Here is a 26,899-nt window from a genome sequence, read left to right as displayed (position 1 = left end):
CGTTTAGTAATGTCTAAACGATCTTTTGGTAAAGTCTAAACGATCGTTTGGTACAGTCTAAACGATCGTTTGGTAAAGTCTAAACGATATTCTTAAAATCATAAAAATATTCAGCGATCGTTTAGCTACAAGTAGTTTTGCAACATAGAGAATAATCAATACTACTAATTGAAATGTCAATTGATACTAATTGAAATGCAACATACACAATAATAGAACAGCCAATTGATACTTGTGATTTATGTTAATATTTCAATACATAGGAGTGTTGGTCCATACTTGAAATGCTAATTGTTTTCTAAAGTATGACATGTTTTCTTGACATAATGTATCTAAACCAACACCAGCAGCTATGTACTCAAAATACTTAATTGCGAATACGCCACAATCACAATTATTTCGTTGAAGTGGAATTGGGTCAACAATGACAACTGGCCAAGGTTCCTTGTATGTCGATGATCTACCTCTCCTATCAAAGAAGCCAGTACTATCTAACAACTTTGGCACCAACTGTCGAATGGGCAGTAATATGTTTGTCATCTCTTCGGCAGTTGTAAGTGACGGAAGCGAATCCCATACCTTCACTTCACAACTTACCAAATCCAAGCATAATAGAACCCAATGGTTGCCATGGACATTGAATGGAGAGTAAACGTAATCAACACTTGCCCAAGGATCTTGGAAGTCCACTTTTGACCCGACAACATAGTCAACCAACCTATACTCTTCGTCCCAGTCAAACGGGCGATTCTCTTTAATACATTCTTTGTATAGGGGCCACTTCGAAACTAAAATGCGCTGCAAAGAAAAACATACAAACGCAAATATCAGACCGAAAGACAAATATCAAACGCAAATACATACATAAAGTAACGAGACGATTACAAACCATAAAGATTGTGTCCGCAGTTGTGAAGTTCTGAGAAGAAGGTATCCCGGCTGCCTTAATCTTCAAGCGAATGAAAAGAAAAAGTGCATCCAAATGCTAATACAAACAAAAGTAAGCAGTAAATGTATAGAACCATAACAATGATAAAATTATAATTGCATAAATGATAAGATAATCCCATACCTCATCCGACAACCACCGGCGACACATAAACAAGTCTCTGAAAAAAGCCTTCGATTTTTTCCCATGAAAGGTTTCACGCAGCTCATCGTCTGTACGCTTGTCTGTAATCCACGCTCGAAGTCTATCTAAATGGACGTCAAGTATTTTGTGCATAGGATCATAAACAATTGCTTCAGACTCAGAGGTGCTGGTGGTTGATGTCAGAGACCGTTTAGGTAGAGTTGTGAATGGGGTTGATAGGTAAACACTTGCACGCTTCCTACGGGCGGGCCGAACGTGTGGTCGTTGAGTGAGAAATGGTTCTATCTCTATGACGTCCTCATCGTCAACGACATCTATTGGCTCCTCTAAATATCAACCTTCTTCTCCAACACATCTTCGTCACCCTATGGAAGCTCATAATGCATTAGTGTATATAATGATAGAAATTAAACATCAATATTAGCATGAACATGGAACCAAACCTTCTTTTTAACTTCAATGTGTTCATCCTCCAAGCCTTCGGACACCTTGTGGTCCCCTTCGTCACCCTATGGAACCTCAAAATGAATTAATTAGCGAGAACATGGTTACCAAATATGAAACAACTAACGTGAATACACTTAACAGTTTCATTCCTAACCTTTCTTTGAAGTCCAATGTGCTTCAATATGGTTGACATCAGGCCCTTCAATTCGTCAATATCGGATTTTATAGTATTAAGTTGGCCTTCAACAACCGCTACTCGATCTTGGAGATTTCGAATAGCCTTTTTCATCTTAATCTTGGACTTCTGTTTCTTACTCTTTTTCAACTCATCTTCATCGTTAACAACTTCTCGTACTCTTTTTGAACCACCATTCTTCGACTGAATAATGGTAGATGAGCGGAAGTTTTCAAAAAGTTCACCTGAAGCAATTTTCAATTGCTCCTCTTCAGGTGTCATCTCAATGACCGCCTTAATTATAAACTGCAAATAGAAAAAGGCAAATGTATTTAGGACAAAGAAATAAGCACAAAATCACGCGATCCTTAAGTAAGTTACTATTGCTTGCTACTTACCATTGGCGAGTCAAACACCTGGCTTATAGTTTGGGACTTTGGTGATTGTTGGCACACCCACCTCAGCATTCGTGGTATGGCATGATCGTTTACTTTATCTACACCACATCCAATGATGGTTGGTATAGACTCATATGCCCAAACCTATTCCACATTTGACAAACAAGTTTAGAAAGTGCCACAAGATATATATAGATATATAAACAAGTGGTTATACAATCGTTTGAAAACAACTATACGATCATTTAACATAACTAAACGATCGTTAAAAAACAACTATACGATCGTTTAACATAACTAAACGATCGTTAAAACAACAACTAAGCGATCGTTTAAAAGAACTAAACGATCGTTTAAATAACTAAACGATCGTTTAAAATAACTAAACGATCGTTTACAATAACTAAACGATCGTTTCAAATAACTAAACGATCTTTTTAAAGTTTTGAAGTAAGAAGTAAGAAGTCAAATACCTGTAATGCATGCGGAAATCCATTGATAGTATATTTTTTTGTCTGTGTTGATTTCTTCTTTCCCTTGGCATATTGCTTGTCCAAGGCTCTTTTCAATGCACTTAGCGTGCGTACAAAAACAATCCGACCCCAATCATAATTATTAAATGAATTCCAATCATCAGCAATCTTCAAAAAACCAATGTCCACTTTGGTTCGCCTATCTTTTCCCAACAAAGATATCTCTATAAAGTAGACTAAAGCTAATTTGACGATATCATCGTCATCACCCTCGTATTCCAAAAATATATCTTCTAAGTCGCTAACGTAAACACAGTCCTTGTCTTTGAAAAACTTCTCCAACAGTCGACTGTTCCCACCCAACTGAATATAGTCCTCTTTAGGACCCCATAGTCCAGTTACGATGTTAAACTCTCTCCTACCGAAAGTACAAACAACGCCCCCTAGTAGGAAACTTATAGAATCCTTTCCTTCATCTTCCACCTCCCTTAACAGTAAGTAGTGGATGAGTGGCCCATTGAAGACAATATTTAGGTCCAAAAAGTGCCCAAACTTTGTTTTCCTAAATAAGGCTAATTGATCGGGTTTGAGTTTGGCCTTAATATTATGTGTTGTCTTTTCCAAATGAGACAAACAGCTTACTAGGGAATAAAAATGATGGGAAGGATTAATCTTGTAGAAGGGTCCGTCGGTCGATGTTGAAGTCGATGTCATGATTCAAGCCAAGAAAAAGCAAATATATTGAAAATGGGTTACAGATAAAACTCACTGAAATAAGAGAACACGCTCAAAGTTGATTCTTAGGTTCGAAAAGGAGAAGCGACGAAATGAACTGCAGGACCGACGACAGACGAACAGTCGGAGTATCTTCGAAGAGCAGAGCGGGAAATTTGAAAAGCCAAAGAAAGGAGATGTTTTTTTTTTTTACTTCAGGTGTTCTATGCGAAAGAGAAGGGAAAGCGAACGTGGGTAGGCGAAACAATCAATAGAGAGCGATAGAAATTTAATGAAGGGCATTTTTGTCTATTCACACCCAAATTGTCCTAAAAGTCTTTCTTTTGAAAACTTGTCCCAAAATTCATTTAAATGTCTTTTTTTAACCTATTTTTGGCAATTTCCCAAGAAATCCCTAACTCTCCCCTCCCCCAATATTCTCCCTTTCTTCTTCGATTTTCTCCGATCTTTCTGTCTTCGTTCGTCCAATCGATCCGTCTTCTTCCCGATTTTCCCACGCTCCGATCTTCGTTCGTCCGCTGCTCGTTCCGTCTCACGTTCCACGCCTGTACCGATATATAATTGCTGATTGGTTGATCTCATATTTATGCAGTTATATTAGGTGGCCATGGTTTCTGAAGCATCATTTTGAAGAACAGTCCAGGAATAGGTCATGAATTTTTCTGGCTAATAATTTGGTTGACGGTTAATTCTTTCAGTTTTTGTTTTCTTTGAAAGCTAGTTAACTAGGCAAGCAGAGATGAGCGTAGTAGGTTTCAATATTAGAAATGAGAATTGTGTTATTGCTGTGTCGAGGCAACGCGGTATCGATATTCTTCTGAATGAGGAATCATAATGAGAAACCTCTGCAGTGATATGCTTTGGGCAAAAGCAGCGGTTTTTGGGTTCTACAGCTGCTGCTTCTGCAACACTGAACCCTAGATCCACAATATCTCAGGTAAAGATATTGATTGGACGTAACTTCAGTGAGCCAGGAATCGATCTCAAAATGTTTCCTTTCAAAACATCTGGAGCTCTTGATGGGAGCATTTTGGTTCATGTGAAATACTTGGGGGAGACTCATACATTTACTCCAGTTCAGATTATGGGAATGTTCCTTGCACATCTGAGGATGTAGCTGAGAAAAATTTGAGAGCACCATTTTCAGATTGTGTTATTGGTCTTCCATCGTATTTTACAGATTTGCAGAGACGATATTGGAATGCTGCTGCTATTGCTGGTTTAAGCCTTTGAGACTCATGCATGACTGTACTGCAACTGCACTTAGCTATGGAATTTATAAAACAGATTTCTCAAATACAGGTCCAATATCCGTTGCATTTGTTGATATTGGTCATTGTGATACCCAGGTTTCTATTGTATCATTTGATACCCAGATTTCTCAAATACACTTCCCTTGGATTTTTTAACTTGCATTAGCTGGCATTTAATGGGGAGTTGAGAAAAGATTATATTCCTAGCATGAACTTGAATCTTTAATGCCAATGACTGGATCTGGATAAAACACAAAACTCTCATGGTTCTGCTTTTTTTCCTTTTTTTCTTCTAGCTTCTTTTGGGTTCTTGGGTGTAATGTACTTGGACAAAGAAGGGTTCTTGAATCCTACTCCTTTTACCAACATTGACCTTAATAAATTTGTTGACCTGAAGAGAAACTGTTCTATTATTTTTCTTTACAAATGGGTGAAATGTGATATTTCATGTTCTTGTATAACATGATTTAGGCGATTTTGCAACTTGTAATTATGTGTTTTCTTCATCTACTTACTTGACATGTTCCTTCTTCTGGGCTTATTAGTTGCATGGATGCTAAATGGTATATGGTTGATGGAACACAGGTGCAAGATTCATTTCCATTCTCAATTGGCTTCTCATCAGATGCAGACCCAATTAGCTTAGGATTAAATAATGTACTATTTCCCAAAGGCCAGCACATTCCAAATACTAAAGTTCTATCATTCCTGCGCAATAGTTTATTCCACTTAGAAGCAGTCTATAGTAACCCGGATGAACTACCTCCTGGCATGTCTTCAAAAATTGATTGCTTTACAGTATGTTCACTTTTAATCTTTTTTATTTATTATTGTTATTAATGAAGTAGTTCTTGTCGAGCCGGAAGGCTTTTAAATTGCTGCAGTGTTCAGAAACTACTCTAGAGAGTGTGTTAACCTGTTTCTATTTCTTTTTTTTTTAATTTTTCTTATGTTGGATTGGAATTGATTGTTAAATGTTAAGTCATTTGAGATGTAGATTGGTCCTTTCCAAGGTTCAAACAACTCGAATTCAAGGGTTAAAGTCAGAGTTCGATTAAATATGAATGGCATCATTACTGTTGAATCAGCTACAGTAAGTAATATTTCTGTCAGATTTCCCACTGTTTACTAGAAATTTCTATGTATTTATATGAACTATGAATTTAGACCATAGAGGATACTATAGATCAACAAATTCCAAGGAGAGATGTTACTCACTCGAACATAGAGAAGATGGAGATCGATTTTGTTGATTCTTTCCATTCAGAGGTATTGAAGACATTCCTTTCGGTACTCAAAAAGCTTTATATGCATCAGAAATATGGATTCGCTTATTTGTGGAGAGGCGAGGCGCAGATGAAGAGGTGCGGCAGAGGCGCGCGCCTTCCTCCAGGCACAGTAGGCGCAAAAGCCCCAAAGGCGCGGGCTTTATTATTTGGGCTAGGCTATAATTAAAAAAAAAATATTATACCTATTAGGTGTTTTACATATGGCTATAAGTCCAACGAAGAAGATACCGATGACTATAAGTTCAATGAAGGAGTGAATGAAGATGAGAATCAATTTAGTGATGATGAGTTTGATCTTTAGGAATGAACTTTTATTTTGATTGTTGTTGAATTCTGACTAGTTTTCTATTGTGTTTTGTTTTTTGGGTAGAAAACTAATATTATAATATTTTATACATTAGAGTTAATTCTCATTTCCACATTGGTTATTTACTTATATTTTGTATATTGTTGTTCCTTTCAATTTTGTGGATATATATATTAATATATAGTGCGCCTCATGAAAAAAAGCCCGCCCCTTTTTGTGCGCCTTACGCCTAGGCTCCAGAGGACCATTGCGCCTTAGTGCGCCTTGAGCCTTTAAAAGCACTGGTTAATTCTGTAATATATACATCTTTCACTTTTGGAAATGCCTATACTCTCTCTCCCCCCTCCCTCCCTTCCTCTCTCTCGGGAGACATGCCAATACCATCTAAAAAAGCTCATATTATGTTTCTTATCTCCCAACGTTTTCTTTCCCTGGAAATTTGTCTCTCATCTCTTTCAGGGTACTTCACAAAAATTTTTGGTGTCTTTAAATAAATTGATTTATTGCATTTGTCCAGTTTAATGTTCCAAGAAAAGCTAGGGTGTAACGACCCAACTCTTTATACTAAGCTGAGGTCGTTACTAAAACGGAACAATGACAAGAGACACTTTTTTTAAACGAGGGAAGAATAAATTTTCATTAAAAACGGAATATTAAAACACTGAAACATAAACGCGGAAGCAAAACTGAGTCCCCATATGGCATGTCACGGATCCTTCTCTGTCGCTCGCCAGCTTTCCTCTACCTTTACCTTCGCCTGAAATGTTAAACATAGAAAGAGTGAGTATAAACATATACTCAGTAAGGGACCTACTACTAGTCCCACTAGGTGTCTGTTAACTTCCCATTAGAGTCCTGAAAATGGTACCCAATCTCTGGCACGTTCCCGAACACGTGCAACATGCGCTCCCGTAGGAACGAAAATCTGGTCTTCGGTGTCCCGGGGGAGCACCTAGGACATGCTGGTCTGTAGTGAACCCGGGGGTAACACTAAGACAATCGGGATGCGAGGACCCCGTCGAATCACTCGAATCATATCTATATACATGCTAGACTGGCGTCCCGTCGGACCACACAGTCCTAAATAGGTGGTGATCCCGAAGGACACCCATGCAGGTACGACTCTAATAGACAAAGTTAACAGAACACCCTATCCATAGCATGTAGCATAACATAACATCATAACATGGCATGAATATTAATCTTAACGTCCTTAATCATGTGATTAATATATCATGCATTAACAATCATCAACAGTCATCAACAACATACTACCGGTCATTAACATAACATCAGTCATCATCATCAATCATCAACATAATAATCTCAGTCATCATCATCAACATCAATACAATGACAGTCATTATCAGTAGCATCAAGTTATGCATTTTAGCTACCATCAATGCATAATCATAATTACATGCGGTCTCTTAACTTCAGTTCGAAGGTCTAGTAGGAGAATCTCTTACCTGGAGATTTTAGCCAAACAAAGGTAGTTCCTAGTTGACAGTAAAAATTCTCCAATTAACTTGATCCTAATCATAAAAGGAAAACTTAGTATCTTAATTAATGAAATTAGCAATTGGCTAACATCCAAAAATTCTCCCAAATTAATTAACTTTCTAAAAAAAAAGGGGTTGAAACCAATTCAACCTTGATTGGGAAAAATCCAAGATTTAGATCTTAAAAAGTTTAGCCAATTGAACCTTTACAGAAACCCCAAATAGATCCAAAATTAAATTAATAAAATATTAATTTAATTTCATTAGCTTACCAAGGTTACTCAGATGGAGGTTGGAAAATCTTCTTATCCTTGATGAAAAATTCATCACTTTAAATCCTCAAGCTTCCAAAGAGACCAATCTTAACTTGGACTGATGAGGCAGCGACAGCAGAGGGTTATCTTAGAGAAGAAGATGAAGAACCTTTTTCTTTTTCCTTTATTTTCCAACTTAAGCATTCCAATCTATTTATAGACCCAAATAATAACAATAATAATAATAATTATTATTTCCTTTTCCTTTTCCTTTTAGGATATATATAATAACAATAATATTTATTATTATTATTTTCTTTTCCTTTTCCTTTTAGGATATATATATAATACCAAAAAATATACATATATCTTTATTCCCATTATCTTTCCTAAATCAATGCCTTAATCTTAGGCATTTATAACTATTAGTAATAATAATAATACTTCTTTATTATTATTATTTTTCTCTCACCAAAATCTACAATAAATATATATTTATTTAAACCATTATTCTCTCTTGCAAATAAATATATATCTTTTTTGTCCAATCAAATCAACCATCTCTCTCCTTATGGATTATCTTCTTTTCCAAACAAATATAATTATATTCCATCATATAATTAACTTCACTTTTCCATATTATTAATTAAATATATATATCCACATATATATACTCAATTAATTACAATTCCACCAAAACTAACATTTTCTCTCCAAAATCTCAAATTAACTTAAGTCCTCAATTAATTTAATCAATCAAATCTTTTCCAATAAATCACTTATAACTTCCACAACATGAATTATCTTAACCCAACCATAACAACTTCACTCCATAATCAAGATTTATCTTTCTGCAGAATAATTAATTATCATCCACAATAATTAATTATTATTTACCTTTCTTCCAAAATAATTAATTATCTTCCACAAAAAAATTAATTATTATTTATCTTTCTCCAAAATAATTAATTATCCTTTTACAAATAATTATATTTTCCCAAAATATAATTATTTTACTTTTTCTCCTTTAATAAATATCCTTTCCCCAAAACACAACTATTTTTCCTTAAATAATTATATTTCAACAAATATAATTATCGTTTCCTTTAACATAATAATTATATATATATTTCCACATATACATATAATTATTAAATCTCCAACAAACTTTCCACCCCACAATTTAATTAAATAACGTCCATAATTATTTAATTAAATTCAACTTCAACAACACTAAAAATCCACAACTTTACTTAATTCTCTTAACCTACCATTTAAACAAAAACTTAACAAACACCACGTGCCAAAACCTCTAATTAATTAAATATTCATCCAAGAAATATTTAATTAATTTCGATTCCCACCTAAAACAAATAATTCTCATTAAATGGATTCAAAATAACGCCCAATAAATTATCTTAATTTTTGGGGCGTTACATAGGGGCACAAGGTGGATTGACGTACCAGTTATATGATACAATGTTGTTATTTCAGTTGCTACCACACACCAACTTTTAGATCAAATGAGACAGAGAAGGTTATTTCTATTTTTGTTGTATGATACAATGTTGTATAACATTTTCTGAACCAGAAGTTTGCCATTTCAATTTCTCTTCTCTTTGCTTATTCTATTCTTCCACTTTTCTTAGTTGGTGGATCCTATAATTGACCGATACAAAGATGAAGAAGCTAGAGCACAAGCTAAAGCACATCTGTTAAAGTGTATTTTTGACTATAGAAACTCGTGGGGATTCACTTTCACCTCAAGTTCGAGCATTGGTAAATGACTCATGACCTCTCGTACTACATTCTTTGAAGATTTTCCGTGACGTTTTTGTTTTAACGTTTACTTTGATTCGATACTAAACTTGGAAATTAGTCTTCAATCAACTAATTAGTCCTTATTTCTGTATGTCACTACTTTAAGTAGATAACAGTTCGATATTCTTTTGTAGCAATTTGGAGGGTCATGAAGGTATGTGAATATCTTCGTTAGTATAGTTGTAAATTAATTAATAAGGATGGATATTGGTGGGGGGGGGGGGGGGTTGAGGAGGATGTACCTCAAGTGCTGCAGTATCGGAAGTCATCAAGTTACCAAATTTCTTGCTATCCTCACGGGATAACCTCATTGATTTACGAAAAGTAGACGCAACCTACAAGTATATCAAAACAGACTAATGCTTAGACTACGATCAAACTAAACTAAAGGAAACAAAAACATTTACCATTCAAAGCATTCGAATTAGCTAAAAGATCAAATGAAGCATGAGTGAAAAAACATTAATTACCAAGACTGATCACAATTGAAAACCAATGAAAACCAACACGCATCACATTCAATATATTGTGCTTCACATAACACTCCAAATAGCTATCCCAAAAAAGAAACATAATATTATTAATATTATTATATACGCATGTATGAGTGTATTTGTATGTGTATATATGCCCAAAGCTAGAGTTTTCAAAGCCTTCAAAACAAGCTTTTTTGGCAATTGTTTGAAGGCACATATATTAGGATTTGTTTAATAAAATTAACAAACTTTCTTAGCTACGAGTTCCATTTCAAATTATAAAATGGTTGTAGTCTCATATAAATACCACTTCCTTTTAAATCACCCATTAAAAAGTTTGTTTCTGGTTGAACAAGAAAAACCATGTGTTAAATTAAAACAACTGAATAAATTAAAGAGGCAACCTACAAATTCATTAACATAAATGTGACCAAAATAAGAAAGAAGAATTTAGGTCATACAATCCTACAAATTTTGAGAAAGCATAAATGTAACCCATTCCAGGTGGATCTCCACGCTGCACATATACAAATTTTTTTTTTGAGAAAAGAGATACGATGGGTCAGGCACCTAGACATCTCCATTAGGTGGACACCCTTTTAGCATTCTCACCATTTTCACTTCATTAATATATGAGATCAAAATAGGAGAAACAAGGAAGAGGACCAACAAAAACAACAGTTGAAGGGCTAGAGGCAAGCCCAAGCAATACAAGAAAGTAAAAAGCATTAAGATTGAGAGCAATAGAACTAGCACTATAATTTGAAAATAGCAACGATCTGTTGACCCAAAAACCCGATAGAGTGCAAATGTCCACCCAAAGATTGATTGTAGAGCTGTCATTTTCATTGAAAATACAACTATTTCTCTCTAACGAAATATCCCATAGCATAGTTGAGATGGTATTGAATTTGATGATATCCTTTTTGTTTTTCTAATTCATATTGCACAAGTCAGAGCACATAGTGGAGACACGGTAGTGTTGCACTTTCCATAATAGTAGACTTTCAACCTTTGCCCAAAACACTTGTGTAAAACGCCAGTTAATGAAAATATGGTCAAGGTCTTCGGAGCTGTTTCGGCATACGATACACTAGTTTGGATTCTGTCGAAGACTTGGGATTTTTCTTTGAAGAACCTCAACAGTGTTTAAGCATATGTGAATAAGAGACCAAATGAAAAATCTACATTTTTTGGAACTTAGAACATAGATGAGAGAGTTCCCTTCCGCTTGCCCTCAATGTATAAGCAAAATACTCAGCTGCTCGCTTCGTTTTCCTGTACTTTCATTTGCATTTTCTTTGCTTGTAGTTGTAACGTAAACTCCATGACTGAAAGACCTAAAGTTTTAGTCATTCTCCCATTTTCTTATCTCAAATTCATTTACGTCTAAGTAAGTATGGGTAAATAATGTAAGAATAGTTAATGTTAGAGAATCTAGATGTCTGCGTTATTTGTCTTGTTCGATTAAATGCAATCATTAATGCCTTGTCTATTCGAAAAAAATAGATAAAGTGTTAATTGTTGTCACTTGACGGGTGATGACCTGAATTTAGCTAAAACAGGCAGCGAAAGGGTTATAGCAATGCAATCATGTCGCCAAAGTCCTTTGCATAAATATCAGAAATGCAGTGTATGCTGCGAAAGCATTAAGGGGTTGCTCGTCTTAATATAGGATGAGTTGTTGCATATAATTAATCCAGAAATATTAGATTTACAAATCATCTTTTAACTTTAAGTATTTGGATCCTGAAAGACGAGTAAGAATGGTGAAAGCATTGAGAGGTTGCTCGCCTTAACTTTGAAGTTAATAAATGCTTTGTATCGCATTAGCTATCCTTGTTTTACACTTAATTTTTAGACATTCCTGCATATCATTATTGAATACATGAGTTTATATTTCATTTTATTCCATCTCCATCTTCATCTTGCTACTCCATCGCACTTAGTGTATGTATATAGGTAAATTTTAATGTGCATATCAATTTATACTATATAGATACCACATGATTTTAGGATGTATGATTAACCTATTAGGATCCCTAATTCCCTGTGTTCGACCCTAGTTTACCTAAGAAACCTCTCTTCGCTTACACTTGAGCAAGAGAAAAAAACTTACGTACTCAAAATGATGAATCAATGTAGTTAGCAGCATGTAGGTAGAACTGTGTCCCTTTTATCGCATGACTCTAGCCTAGTCGCCAAATTTAGTCCCATACTTAGAACCTAACTAGAACATACTCGCGAATTGATGTTGCAATATGAAACAACCACTTAATGATTTATGTGCCTAACTAATAGATTAAAAGTGAGTTTGGTCTAAAATTTTTAAACAACATAGGTTTTAAAACATTTTCAAAATTTAGTTTAAATAGTTTTTTTTTTAAAAAACAAAAATGATTTTTTTTCGGTAAATCCAAACATATCCTTGGACCTTTTAATATCAACGGGTCTTTTAAAAAATATAACAAAGCGGTAAAGTATCTACACTGTACAGAACAATTTCGAAAACGAAAAAAGCCTAGAGGCCCACCGTGTAAAATATAAAAAATGTCTCGTCAACCACGTGCGCATAATGTATTTGCGATCGTTTAGACTTTGTTATTGTTTGGTATGCGATCATTTATATATGACTACAATTTACGTTTTCAATTCTGTTTAATTTTGTTACACGATTGTTTAATTTGGTTACGCGATCATTTAAATTTGATCGTTTAGATTTGGGGATTTGGGTCCCCAAATCTAAACGATTTTTTTTTTTTCAAAAATTGGTACATGATTTTTTTTAATTCTTTTGGTATACGATCGTTTACATATGACTAATATCTTTTCAATTCTGTTATTTAATTTTGTTACACGATTGTTTAATTTTTTTACGTTTAAATTTGGTTATGCGATCATTTAAATTTGATCGTTTAGATTTGGGGACCAAAATCTAAACGACTTTTTTTTTCAAAATTTGGTACACGATTTTTTCAATTCTTTTGGTACGCGATCGTTTAGAGATCTAAATGATAATTTCTTTTTAAATGACGTTTACATTTGGCTACTCGATTTTCTTTAAAGATTCTTTCTACACGATTATTTACTTTTTCTTATACGATCGTTTATATTTGACTACTCCAATCTAAATAATTTTCTTCAAGATTCTTTATACACGATCTTTTATTTTTTTATACGATCGTTTACATTTGGCTACTTCAATCTAAAGAATTTTTTTTAAGATTCTTTGTATACGATCTTTTTATTTTTTTTACACAATCATTTACTTTTTTTACACGATTGTTTACTTTTTTTGCACGATCGTTTACATTTGGTTCTTCCAATCTAAATAATTTTTTTTTCAAAATTTTTTATACACGATATTTTAAATTTTGCTATTTTTTGTATATAGTCGTTTAGATTTAGTTACTCAAATTTAAACGACAAATCTAAACGACGTAAAAAAAAGGAAAAGAAGAAAGACGATGAAAGAAATCACAGCGAGAAAAGAAAAGAAAAAATACGATCGAAAGATTAAACGATGAAAAAAAATGAAAAATAAAAATATAATGGAAATAAATCGCAATAGGAAAAAAAAATGAAGAAAGACGATAAAAGAAATCGTAGGAAAACGATGAAAGAAATCACAAGGAAGAGAAGAAAGATAGAAGGACAAACTTGAAATATTTAAAAAATGACTAACTTTGTAGGTTTTGTTACACGGGTTGTAAATAGTTAGGTGTTTTGTTACATTTATGAAAGTTTTCCTAATATCAACTAATAATTTCAAATACCCAGGCCATTCTTTGGTACCTAATTTTTGAAGCAAAAATCATGTCTACCGCTGTATTTTTGATAACTAGTAGAGAGACAGAATAATATTTTTTTTAATAAAAAAAAAAAGTAAAATGTGCTTTGGTACGGAGCCATGGAATTTCAATTTTTAGAACTTTCTTCGAAAATTTCCTTTACTTTTTTTTCTCTTCACAATTTATCAATTCTTTTGCTTAATGCTCTCCCCATTTGTTTTTGTAGTTATTCATTAATTACTTCTCATCCTCCTCTAAAGTTGCTATGTAAAACCATCTAATAATTTCATTACATATAACATTCATTTCTATTTCATAAATGTTTTTCCTATCTTAATTTTTTTTTTTATATTTTTCATTCAATGCTAACTCTCGACTCTTACAACGAAGAGTGTACTCTTTTTAAAATTTTAAATTTAGGATACAATACTCTTTTGATTTTTCAAGATTTTTGATTTTTCAAGATTCTTGAGGTTTGAAGTTGATGTTTTTTTTTTATTATTTTTTAAATTTCAAAATAAACATTTTAGTCTCCAAATTTAGAAAATAGTTTTAAATAGTCATTGATTTGAAATTAACCATCAGAATAAATAAGATGATATTAAAGTGATAATTTTTTACTAATTTTTAAATTAATTTATGCTTGTGTGGCTTTTTTCCTTCTTTCTTGTGATCTCCTCCTTCCCTCTCTCCTTCTCCCACCGGTGGGTTCGTCCCACTGTCATGGAGATTGGACAAAAATGATGGAAATCTCTACTGTTTACTTAAAATAGTAAAAATAGGGAAATCGGTGATATCGAACAATAAATCTCAACTTGAGTAGTGGTAAATCCAGATATCCAGGTTAGGGGGGCAAAATTGTATATAAGGTTACATAAAGTTACCTCTAAGTTATAAAATATTATACTTTTACCTGCTTTTGATCTCTAAGCTTCAAAATTTTACATTTTTAAGTTAGTTTTTTTTTACTATGCACGTTTACATTCTCGGTACTTAAAATTAACATCAATTAATCAATTTAAAAAATTCACACAAATAATTTTTAAGTAATTTTTCACTGACATTAAAATTAATTACAACATTTACCCTCATGGTTATTTTGAATTAATTAAATGCAAGTGAGTGAGACAGTACAAAATGAGCTTTAGCCAACACATGAGGTAAAAGTGTAAGACATTGGAAAACCCTAAGGGGCTGTTTGGGGTTAGGGTTATTACTGTGGGCTTGGGTTAGCCCAACCCTAACCCCCGTTTGGCCCACGGTTTATGGAAACCCTAGTTTTAGGGTTTTCATAAACCGGGTTTAATGCCATCTTCAAAATGAAACCCTATCCGCCGCATTTCGTTTTCAATCCGCGTTGTCCCTCCAATGAACCCGTGTTGCCTCCTCGTTGAACCCGTGTTTCCGCCGTGTTTACCCCAACGTTCGTTAATCTTCTTCCTTTGTTTACCCCAAGGTTCGTCAATCTTCTTCCTTCACTTCCGCCGAACAAACATTATTATGTGTATTTCTTTCGATTCAGGCCTCCTTCTTTTCTGGTTGAATTCGGTGTTTTTCTTCTACTTGTCTCATTCGCGAGTTTCATCGGCGCGTGTTGTCGCGTGAGATGGCTTCTCTGGATTTACCTTTTTCGTTATGTTCATTCTCATCCTTCTTCTCTTCGTCTTCACCATCTCTGCGTTCACCGTCACCAACAAAGCCGCCGGAAAAGTTCTCTCAAACAAAGGATATAAAGAGTACAGACTCGGTGATTACTCCAACTGGCTACAGAATCGCGTCAGGAACAACAAAGATTGGAACAGAATAAAAAACTGTCGACGACAAGGTGTGTGTCGAATTCAACTAGAAAATCGCTTCTGAAACCATTGCGCAATTCTACCAAGAACACTTATCTTCAATTCAGGTACGATTTAATTCCAATTTAAATTTTAAATAAACCACCCCATAAATAATTTCATAAGTAACGAGAGTTTGTGTGTGAATTTTTCTGTAGTTTGGGTGTTGCAAACCGGCAGATGAGTGTAATTTCACGTACAAGGCACCGACTCAGTGGGAAAAACCGGCGAATGTTTCAAGTTTTTCGAATCCGGATTGTGGTTTGTGGGATAATAGACCTGAAAAGTTGTGCTTTGATTGAGAATCCTGCAAAGGTGGAGTGTTGGATAATTTGAAAAGGAACCGGAAGGTACTGGTTTAGCAGAGAAGGCGATGGTGGTTCTGAGTAGCCTGGCTAGGATTCAAGAGGGAAAGAATGCGATTGTGGAAGAGGGTGGAATTGTTGCGCTTGTAGAAGCAATTGAAGATGGGTCGGTGAAAGGGAAAGAATTTGCAATGTTGACACTCTTGCAATTGTGTGTTGAGAGGTGAGAAATTGAGGGTTGCTCGTGAGTGAAGGTGGAATTCCCCATTTAGTTGCACTTTCTCAGACCGGAAGCGTTCAAGCAAAGCATAAGGTGATTACCAGAAACTGATTAGTCGTTAATTATTACACGATTTGGTTAGCTGATTCTATGAAATGAACACCTTGATGAAAAATTGTTAATTTTTGCAGGCAGAAACACTTCTAGGTATATAAGATAACCAAGACAAGTTGCATCATCATCAAGTCCTTAACAATTGGTCTGATATGGTTTTTTTAGGAGGTAATTGTATTATTAAGTAGTGGTATCGTGTATAGGAAGTGGTTTTTTTGATGGTTTGTACAACATGGTTGAGAATGTTGGAAGAATGAAGTTTATAGAATGAAGTTAGTGCAGTTAGTAAAGCCAAAAAGCTGACGGTTAGAGAAAAAGTTGTATGATTTTTAACTAGGTTATGAGATATCCTTTTTAATGACATTCCAATTTACTAAATAGTGTAATATCACTTGGTTTGATTTTCTGGGTTTGGGGATTTGATGAAATTCTGATTGGTGGTTGTGTGTCTTGAACTTAAATTCTGTGGAACTCATCACCTTTCTTGTAGCTCTATGTGAAGTACATTGAAGTTCTGTAATTTACATAATTTATTTTTCATATTTTGGTTGATTCTATTCTGCTTATTATCGATTGTTTAAAGTTTGAATGGTAGTTGATCTTGAAATAGGGAATTGCTGCTGCAAATCTTAATTAATTAAGAGAAAAAAATTGAATTGGTACGCCTAATTAGACTCATTGAAGTCCGTTTATTCTTATTTTTGACCAGCCTGAAGTATATTTTTCTTTTTAGTTAATTAATAATGTTTTCATTATATATTTACAAAAAGAAAAAAAGATTTAGGGAGGACTAATAATCAAAATGAATACACGTAAGAAAATCAATGAAAATGGTCAATATTTGACGAATTATAATGTAATTAGGATTGTTAAAAATCAAAGAAGTATTAAAACATATGTGAAAATTGAATAGAACAATAATGAGTAAATGATATCATAAAAAAAATGAAAATGATGCAAAATTGAGTTTAATTAAAATTGCATTAACAAAATTGGTGTAATATTGGACTCAAAACGGTTGATTCAAACATGAATTTTGAATTGCAATGCATTCCAATCTCGTTACAATGTCCAAACATCCTCTAAATTTTTGTCCAAAAAAAAAAAAAAAGAAATATTGCCAAGAAAGATATAATCATTATATGGAAGTCTAAGAAACTTTCCTCCAATGTTTAAATGAAGATGTTACCTATCTCGAAAAGATATATATTATTATCTTATCTAAAAAAGAAAAGAAATATACATCATTAGTTTCCATATAATCATGTACAATTTGTTAACAAATTATTTACAATAAGAGGGGTTTGACGCTTTCGTAAAAAAATATGTAATAATAATTTTTTCTCATATTTACAATGTCATTTAAAAAAAATTATACTACATAAAACAAAATAATAATAATAATAATAATCCAACTCACATAACACTTTCCCCAAATAAATTTTATCATAAAATCTCCATAAAACTACCCAACTAACCCTTCCCCCAAACACATATTATCATAAAATCCTCATTAACCCTTCTTACCTAACCCTTCCCCCAAACACATATTATCATAAAATCCTCATTAACCCTTCTTACCTAACCCTTCCCCCAAACACATCTTATCATAAAATCCTCATTAACTCTTCCCACCTAACCCTTCCCCCAAACATATATTATCATAAAACTACATTTCTAAACCTTTCCCCCAAACAAGGGTTATGATAACACTAGTTTTATCATAACACTAGTTTTATCATAACACTAACCCTTCCTTAAATCAACCCTTCCCCCAAACGCACCCTAAAAGTCAAATGAAAACTAGACTCGAAATCCAAAAGGTAAAAATGTAACATTTGAAACTTTAGCTGACAGATCGAAGAATTTTATGTAGGGCTATTTGTAAAAGTAGTAAAAAAATTTTATAATAATAGGAGTTATGTCACTACATTTTTTAAATTGCAAAAAAGTAACAAATTTAAAAGCGGATAACGATCTGATAGCTGTCTGATATCATCAATTACTTATCATATTTGTCATATTTGCAATATGCAAAAGAAGAGGTGTTATAGTTTTTGCTAAACTTTTTTTGTCATTTGATGCAATTTTCTTTTTATGTACACGACATTGTACATATAAATGTAATTGAAAATTTTATTTGTTAAGAAAACGTAAAATAATATTTATTGATTCATATTTTAACTAATGTAAGTACACAACAACCGTTCTTTATTAGAATTAGATGTACTCCTCTTGTTTGAAAATCAATACTTTATTGTTTTTATATCTAGACTATATTGTTGTTTTCCTTTTATAATATCCTTCTATATTGAATTAGAGTTAATTCTACCCAAGTATTTAAAATAACAAAATATTTAATAAATATAACCGTATAAGAACTAAAAAGTATATAAAGAAAAAAGTTAACTTTCATAAATGTAATAAAAAACTAAATTATTTACGATCTGCGTAATAAAGTTAGTTATTTTTTAAATATTATATATTTGTTATTTCGTATAAAACAATTTCGAAAATGGAAAAAACCCACAAGCTTATCGTGAAAAATACTAAAAATGGCTCGACAACCATGTCATCAACAACGTGTGCGCATAATATATTTAATACACGATCATTTAGATTTGACTATTATTTGGTACACGATTGTTTAATTTGGTTACACGATCGTTTAGATTTAAACATAAATTTAAACAAATTTTTTTTTTCAAAATTTGGTACACAATCGTTTAGATTTATATTAAAATTTGGTATACGATCGTTTAAATTTGGTTAAACGATTTTTTTTAATTCTTTTGATATATGATCGTTTAGATTTGTCTACATGATAATTTATTTTTTTTTACACGATTGTTTACTTTTTTTTTACACGATTGTCTACATTTGACTATTTCAATCTAAATGAGTTTTTTTTCAAGATTTTTTATACACGATCTTTTAAATTTTGCTATTCTTTTGTACACGGTCGTTTAGATTTTGTCAAACCTAAAGGATGTTTTTTTTCAAATCTTTTATATTTATATTTAGTACACGATCTTGTGAACAATCAAATAAAAGTTTGAAAAAAAAATTTATATTTGATACACAATCTTGAACCAAATAACAGTTTGAAGAAAAAGAGAAAGAAAAGAAGAAAGATGATGAAAAGAAAGATGATGGAAAGAAAGACGATAAAATTTGCATACGAAGAGATGAAAGACGGTAAAAGATGATAAAAGGTAGAATAGAAATAGAATATTTAAAAAACGGCTAACTATATGAGTTTTGTTAGATGATCGTAATCATTTTAATAGGAAAATTATATTAGATGACAATTCTTTTTAAAAAAAAAGCAGTCCATGACATATTTTTTTTACATATTGCAAATAATTAGATATCTTGATGGTTATTAACTTATTTTTTTTTTGCTATTTTTACGATAACCTCTTTTGATTCTATAAAAAAAAAATTATAAAATAAGCCGGATGAGATTTGAATCCAAAATCCCATGATGGGATGTGTTAATGAACCACACAAATATTGCATTCATTAAAATGTATTTATTGATAGATATTATTAAGTATTATTTATATTTTACAGTAAAAATACAAAAATCTGTAATTTGACGGGTCACGTGGTATGCGGATCTGTCGCTGAACGTGAGTGACATCAATTTGCTTGTATTTCTTGATAAAAGCTAGGGAAATCTCTACCGTTCTCTCTTGCCATCCCCTACCATCGCCCCAACATTTTTCTTTCTTACAATCTCAGTTCTACTTTGTTGTTCCTACAAATCTTGGATTGGACAATGAAGCAGCTGATAAAACCATCATTTTAAGTGTATTTCTCTTCTAATTCTCACGTTCAATCATTCTTTCTTTTACATCTCTTTTTAGCCAATCCTTCAATTGTTTTTGTTGTTGCTTCAATTTGACGTTTCTGTTAATTACAATTTATTTATTGAATTGCTTGTGAATCAATGTTCCGACATTTGAACCAGCTTAGGCAAGTACTCACCGGGGGCGGGGAAGAACGACGTGAAGAGAGGGAAGGGAGGAGATGACCAGAGAGAAGGGGAAAATGCCACGTAAATTAATTTAAAAATAAAATAGTTGTCACATCGGTTAGTGAATTTTAAATCAGAGACTGAGAGTATTTTTCAAACTCGGAAGCTAAAATGTTTGTTTTGTAAGGATCAAATAGATATTAATTCTGAATCTTAAAGATTAAAAATGTATATTGTCCTTAAATTTATGATAAAACAAATTGAGTTAGGAAAGGAAATCAAATTCTCTCTAAAATTGTTGAAAAAGTAACATATATTCTAAAAAAGAAAAATAAAGAGAATCGATCTTAATTATTAATGTTAAATTGTATAGAATATCGATATTTCATTGATGATTCATTGATAATAATGACAGATTACAGCCTTATATATAACCATATTAAAACACACTAAAGGAAAGAATATATAAGAATAATATAATATTTCCTAAGAATAATATTTCCTAAAAATACTCTAATTATGTCAATATCCTTCCTCAAACTCAAGGTTATCACAAACTTGAGTTTGTTAGAAAAACTTACTAAACAAATCAGTAAATCTAGGATATCAAGAACCCACGAAGAAGAAAAACACAAGGAACTTCTAGGTTGGAGACAGATCCCACAAAGAACAAAACGAAGAACTTCTGGGATGGAGATAGATCCCACGAAGAACAAAAGGAAGAACTTATGGGATGGAGACATAGATCCTCGATCTATAACAGAACCTACGAAGAACATACTGAACTTCTGGGTCGGAGAAATAATTACTGATTTGAAAACAGAATAAATAAATATATATATATATATATATATATATATATATATATATATATATATAGATCGAGATAGCGAAGAAAAGGATCGAGATAGAGACGGAGTGTTATAATGTTGAGGAGGGAACGTCAGTGGAGAGTAGCCAAACCCTAAATGCAAACATGAAGCATAAACAAGTAATGGGATTTGATCCTGAAGAGGAAAGAGGGTGGTGAGGATATTCCGGCTGTTCCACGACGACTTGGAGTTGACGGCTTGGATCGGAGATCTGAACGGAGGTGGGGCGGAGCGGATTTGAAGGGCGGCGACAGCGGCTGATGCGAGAAGCTTCGTGCAGCTGACGTGGGTTTGCAAAGGAACGGGCGAGGAATGGCAGATCTGAAGGCAGCGGCAGCGGCGTCTGAAGTTGGGGGCGGCAACGGACGTGGGTCGCAAGCGACTAGTGGCGGATGGATTTTTAGGGAATTGTGGGGGCAGATTTTTTTTTTTTTTAAGTAAAAACAAAGAGTGAAAGTGAGAGATTTACATTTGGGGCTGCTGGGTCTACCTCCGTCTATGGCTAGTCATTGACGATAGACGGAGGTAGAGATCGAACACGAAAATAGAGATCGATTAAAACCTAAAGCTCTGATACCATGTTAAATTGTATGGAATATCGATATTTCATTGATGATTCATTGATAATAATGACAGATTACAGCCCTATATATAACCATATTAAAACACACTGAAGAAAAGAATATAAAAGAATAATATAATATTTCCTAAGAATAATATTTCCTAAAAATACTCTAATTATGTCAATAATTAAGTTTTAAAGACTTATTTTAGTTGTTGAGTTTTTAAAATGTAAATTTTTAGTTTTTGAATTTTTAAAATTGATGTATTAGTTTTTTACGTTTTCAAAATACAACTTTTTGTTTCAAGTGTTTTTAATAATATGTTTAAAAGGTTATTGGACTATTTTATCATTTTAAATGGTTGTATCGTTTTGGTGGCATGATCATGCAGTTGCAAATGCCTTTTTCTCAGAGTTCAAATGTGGGTGTCGCCTCAGAATTAAATATTCAGAAGCAAAGTGTATTTTTAGATCTGTTTGATTTTAGCATTTGTTAAGGTTCTCTAAAATGTTACAAATCTTGGCTCTAGGTTTTGCTCCAAGTAGTAGAGTAATAAATAGAATCCTTAAATCTTCCTAGGGTTCTTCAATGACTAATATTGTGTGGTTATACGACATTTTAAATGAAAAATGATTTTTTTTCTTTTTAACAAGGAAACCAATATTCTAATTCAAAATGTCATTTCTTTTTTTTGATAAATTTTCATAAATATGACAAACGACCAAAATATTTATAGTTCGGGTAGCAAAATGAAAAAGTTCATGAAGATAATAATTTTCTAAAAATATTCGAGGTTTGCTCTTCCTCTTCATCGTCTTTCTTCTCTTCCTTATCTGTGATTTTTTTATTTCCATCGTCTTTCTTCTTTTTTTTTTCAATTTTTTTCCAAACTGTTATTTGATTTAAAACCGTGCACTAAATATAAACGATCTATTTTTTTTTTTACTTTTTTTCAAAGAGTTATTTGGTTGTTCAAGAAATCGTGTACTAAACATAAAATATCTTGAAAAAAATGTCGTTTAGATTCAGGTAACAAAATCTAAAAGACCAAACTTAGATGATCGTGTACAAAAAAAATAGTCAAATATAAACGATTGTGTACAAAAAAATTTTAAAAAAATCGTTTAGATTTGGGTAGCCAAATCTAAATGATTGTGTAGAAAAAATAAACAATCGTATACCAAAAGAATTTTGAAAAAAATTGTTTAGTCAAATCTAAACGATCATGTAGCCAAATCTAAACGATCGTGTACCAAAAATCTTGAAAAAAATCGTATTGATTTGACTATTCAAATCTAAACAATCAAATTTAAACGATCGTATAACCAAATCTAAATGATTGTATAACCAAATTTAAACGATCGTGTACCAAATATATTGCGAGCATTGTTGATGGGACATTTTTGATATTTTTCATTTTGAGCTTGTGCACTTTTTCCGTTTTCGAAATTGTTTTATATAGTGTAAATATTTTGCCATTTTATTATATATATATATATATATATATTTAAAAATATTCAAATTTTTGTAGTAATTTTTAAATGCAATTATAGACTTTGAATGAAAAAGAAAAACCATATTAAAATTACTTCTTCAAATTCAAAATATAGGCTTGTAATTAAGAAAATAACATTTCCATTGTATAAAGCAGCTGATTCTTTAGCAAATTTATGTCATCATTCATACATTTCCTATCTTTGTGGGTAAGTGTTGAAATAATTAGAAAAAAAATAATGAAATCAGATGTATATTATTATTATTATTATTATTATTATTATTATTATTTTCAAATTTAGAACAAGAAAAGAAGAGTGGAAATTAATGGAGCAATAAAGAAGAATATAATGGTGGGGCAGTCCATATGTGGAGAGTGATAAATGAAGCTCCACAAAAGTTGTTTACCTCTATATTGACACTCTTATTAAACACTCTCTCATCGTTCAATTGGTTTTTGGGTCGACCAAACACATTACCTTTTCCATTTCCTAACCCTTATTTCTTTTTCTTCTTATTCGCCATAGGATTATTTACTCCACCTTTAGCTTTTATTTCTATTTTTTTTTTGGATAATGTGAATTTATGGAAGGAAAGTCAACATATACATGTGTGATTGGTTTGAAAAAATCCTAAGTATGGCAATCAAAGGGTTATGAGTGACCATGACAAAAATACTAAAAGAACTACTTTGAAACAAGTAAGATCATATGAATATCTTAGTTATGCACTAATGGCACCATGATAATGTCAATCATTGTTGTGTCTTGAAAATTATTGTCTTGAAAGTAAAATAAATGGTAAATGCTTAGAAAATAGTAGATCTAGAGAGAAGTACAGGAAGAAGAAAGGCAAATGTTCTCTATACTTTCTCCAAACACTAAGAGCATTTAAAGAAAAAATAAGATCAGTATTGAAAAAAAAAATATTTCGAAATTAGTTTTAAAAACAATTTTAGAATTAACCGAAATTAATTCTTAGAATTAATCAGCAATAACTAATTATTGGAATTAATTTCAAACAGTAATAAAACTAGTTTTTCGTGTCTTTTCTTTTGATAATTTAGTCATAATTTCCAACAATCTCCTATGAATAATGATTGGTATAACAAACAAAACAATAAGATATTTTAAAAAACTTATTTTTCTTGAGCAAAGTTAGAAGACCAAACTTAAACACCAACGTCTTGACGATTTGAGTTGATGCATAATGAAATAGGATAATAACTTTGTTAGATAGAGTAAGTTACCTCTTAAACTTTCAATAATATAGTTGTGACCCCTCAATAATATAGTTGTGACCCCACAACATATTACTCAAATTTTCATTGATTTAGCATGAATATTTTAGAAAAAGACACTTAAATTATTCCATAGAAGTCGATCACACTTTCACAATCATGTTAATTGTTTCATCAAGTTTATCAGGACATCTAGTCCATACGAAGATCAACTTCACCAAGACTTTCAAAGATAAGCCATTAAAAAACTAAGCTATGAAGATTTTACATTTATCTATCAAGTCTAAATCACGACCATCCAAAAAAAGGTTATGAAATTTAAAGATTAATTTAGACCTATATCCATCAAATCCATACTACAACTGTCCAAAAAAAGGGCTATGAGTCGTCAAGCTAACCTATCACTATAGATGATCATTCGAATAATAGGGTCATGGGTCGTCAAGTCTATCACAATAGACCACCAAGTAAAGGGATAGCGACTATAAGAATATGAGTCCCATTATTGTTGAAATGTATAGAATTACTCTTCTTCAACTGCTTATACAATTCAAGGAAGTAACTTATTACAAATACTATATAATTCAACCTATTAAATACTAGAAGAAACATCCTTTGATGTCCTACGCCAGAAAGTCAGAAAGACTCTTAATCTGATTCTTAATCCGGAAGCATTTTAGAAAACAAAGTTGATCACAAAAAGAATCGATTAGCAATTTTCACGTCAAGCTTTCAAATTCATCTTCTTTTAGAACTTGGAAATCGTAAAACAAATCATTTCAGAACTTTCAATTAAATACTACAAAACAATACTTTTGAAATCAAAATCTTCCCAAAAAAAAAAAAAAAAAAATTAAGAAACTTTAAAACAAATTTTCATCAAAACCAAAGAGTTCAAATAAGCTTTCAGAACTTTAATAAACAAAGTATTTATACTTTTCTAAACACAATTTTCCGGTTTTCAAAATGATCAATACTTTAAATCAAACAAAATTTTCATTCAGTTAGTATTTACACTAAAAAAGAGCTTTGAATCACTGAAGACATTTATAGTACAATTTTTAGTCATACATGACATCCAAATCAGAAAAGGAAAGATGTATATTTGATGTATTCCAACGGAAATAGTTACCCAACAGTAACACCAACAAAAATGTTGACAAAATCACCCAAAACAACAGGAAATTATCAATTAATTGTAGCATCCTAGGGCCATGATTCATAATTTGGATTCGGGAGCTGATGGTCCTGTTATTCCTCTGTGTCTTCTATGACTCGACTATGTCATCCTAGTTGTCTTAAATGATTCAAAGAGTGAAAATTATCTCCATAAACCAATACGGTTCTTTCAGCATCATTTGTTTTTACTCACATGCTTCCTAGAAAAATTCCTAGGTCATCCAACATAGAATTGCTCCAAGCTAAGCATGCTAGGCTTTGTGGTATTTGTTGTTTTCCGCATTGTGTTCATCGACATGCTTTAAGAAAGTGTGTTGAAGGCTTATGTGCTTGTTTTGTTTTTGTTGTTTTTGTTATTAAACTCATTTGTGTATATATCATGATAGGTTCTAATAATCTGACTAATCGGTCGTCTAGGTTAGAATTACGTGATAAAAGATGCATGTCCTACCTATGCATCGCTAAATTCATGATGATCTATGTTTAGTACAAGGTTTTCTCACGCTTGCTGATAACTTGTAGAAATAAAGTTATTCTATCCTTTTATGTAAAATAATGAGGTCTTATTGCATAAGAATAAAAGAAAACATGGGAAAAAGTATAGAATTTGATTAATTTGTATATCACATGTTACAAAAGAACTTCATCCCTGTTTTATCACGTTTTACATGTTTTATCACAGAATAATAAGCAAAAAGAAGTAGAGCTTCGCAATAGAACGTTGCGTGAGGAGACGTGTCTGACCAACACGGCGACAAGCAATCAAGCTAGGCGATCCGATGATGCACTAGCAAACAAATTTGGTTGGTGTAAATGTTAGAAAAACTGACAAAAGGACGTCTGTGCGGCACTGATGCATCTTTTCAGAAGTCTCTACTTCAGAATTGGGTCTGCAACCTTTGGATGGAGAGCAAGTTCATTGTCTTCCATTCTTTCTTTTTAAGTTTTAGGTGACAACTTAGAGTAAAAGAAAGAGAGAGAGTTCTTTCCCCACTATTTTTTCCTCAACATTCAGGCAAAAATCAGAGCTAAGGAGTATGAAAAATCATATTTTGAGGCTCGATACATTTCCTTGTATACT

General features: G+C 32.4%; 2 protein-coding genes and 1 long non-coding RNA gene across 3 annotated transcripts; 2 read left to right on the top strand and 1 right to left on the bottom strand.

Moving 5' to 3' along the window:
* Nucleotides 1-210: 210 nt before the first annotated feature.
* Nucleotides 211-1,955, bottom strand: LOC127144208 (uncharacterized). The gene is made up of 5 exons (XM_051079836.1): nt 1,695-1,955; nt 1,537-1,602; nt 1,073-1,458; nt 890-985; nt 211-798 (listed from the first exon to the last, which is right to left on the bottom strand). Exons 3-5 carry the CDS (start codon nt 1,223-1,225, stop codon nt 253-255), a joined length of 795 nt encoding a protein of 264 aa, XP_050935793.1. The 5' UTR covers nt 1,226-1,458; nt 1,537-1,602; nt 1,695-1,955; the 3' UTR covers nt 211-252.
* Nucleotides 1,956-3,705: 1,750 nt separating this feature from the next.
* On the top strand, nt 3,706-6,685 carry LOC103500876 (heat shock 70 kDa protein 16-like). The gene is made up of 4 exons (XM_008464325.3): nt 3,706-4,623; nt 5,160-5,372; nt 5,572-5,667; nt 5,742-6,685. The coding sequence occupies exons 1-4, from the start codon at nt 4,564-4,566 to the stop codon at nt 6,027-6,029; spliced, it is 657 nt and encodes a 218-aa protein (XP_008462547.1). The 5' UTR covers nt 3,706-4,563; the 3' UTR covers nt 6,030-6,685.
* Nucleotides 6,686-15,382: 8,697 nt separating this feature from the next.
* LOC103504310 (uncharacterized) lies at nt 15,383-17,028 on the top strand. The gene is made up of 2 exons (XR_541026.2): nt 15,383-15,917; nt 16,008-17,028. It is a non-coding gene; the product is annotated as an uncharacterized LOC103504310 (long non-coding RNA).
* Nucleotides 17,029-26,899: the final 9,871 nt, after the last annotated feature.

This window comes from Cucumis melo, chromosome 12 (genome assembly GCF_025177605.1).
Source record: "Cucumis melo cultivar AY chromosome 12, USDA_Cmelo_AY_1.0, whole genome shotgun sequence".
Classification (NCBI taxonomy): Eukaryota; Viridiplantae; Streptophyta; class Magnoliopsida; order Cucurbitales; family Cucurbitaceae; genus Cucumis; species Cucumis melo.
The sequence above is the reverse complement of the archived record's forward strand: the minus strand, read 5'-3'. Positions and strand labels throughout refer to the sequence as shown.

What these genes read in the sequence shown, in the direction of transcription:
- LOC127144208 (XM_051079836.1), bottom strand. Translation starts at nt 1,225, where the DNA reads ATGCACAAAATACTTGACGTCCATTTAGATAGACTTCGAGCGTGGATT. An exon ending in GCCGGTGGTTGTCGGATGAG is followed by an intron (nt 986 to 1,072) that starts GTATGGGATTAT and finishes TGTTTGTATTAG; the next exon opens with CATTTGGATGCACTTTTTCT. An exon ending in CTGCGGACACAATCTTTATG is followed by an intron (nt 799 to 889) that starts GTTTGTAATCGT and finishes TTTTCTTTGCAG; the next exon opens with CGCATTTTAGTTTCGAAGTG.
- LOC103500876 (XM_008464325.3), top strand. Translation starts at nt 4,564, where the DNA reads ATGACTGTACTGCAACTGCACTTAGCTATGGAATTTATAAAACAGATT. An exon ending in AACAGATTTCTCAAATACAG is followed by an intron (nt 4,624 to 5,159) that starts GTCCAATATCCG and finishes GATGGAACACAG; the next exon opens with GTGCAAGATTCATTTCCATT. An exon ending in CAAAAATTGATTGCTTTACA is followed by an intron (nt 5,373 to 5,571) that starts GTATGTTCACTT and finishes TTTGAGATGTAG; the next exon opens with ATTGGTCCTTTCCAAGGTTC.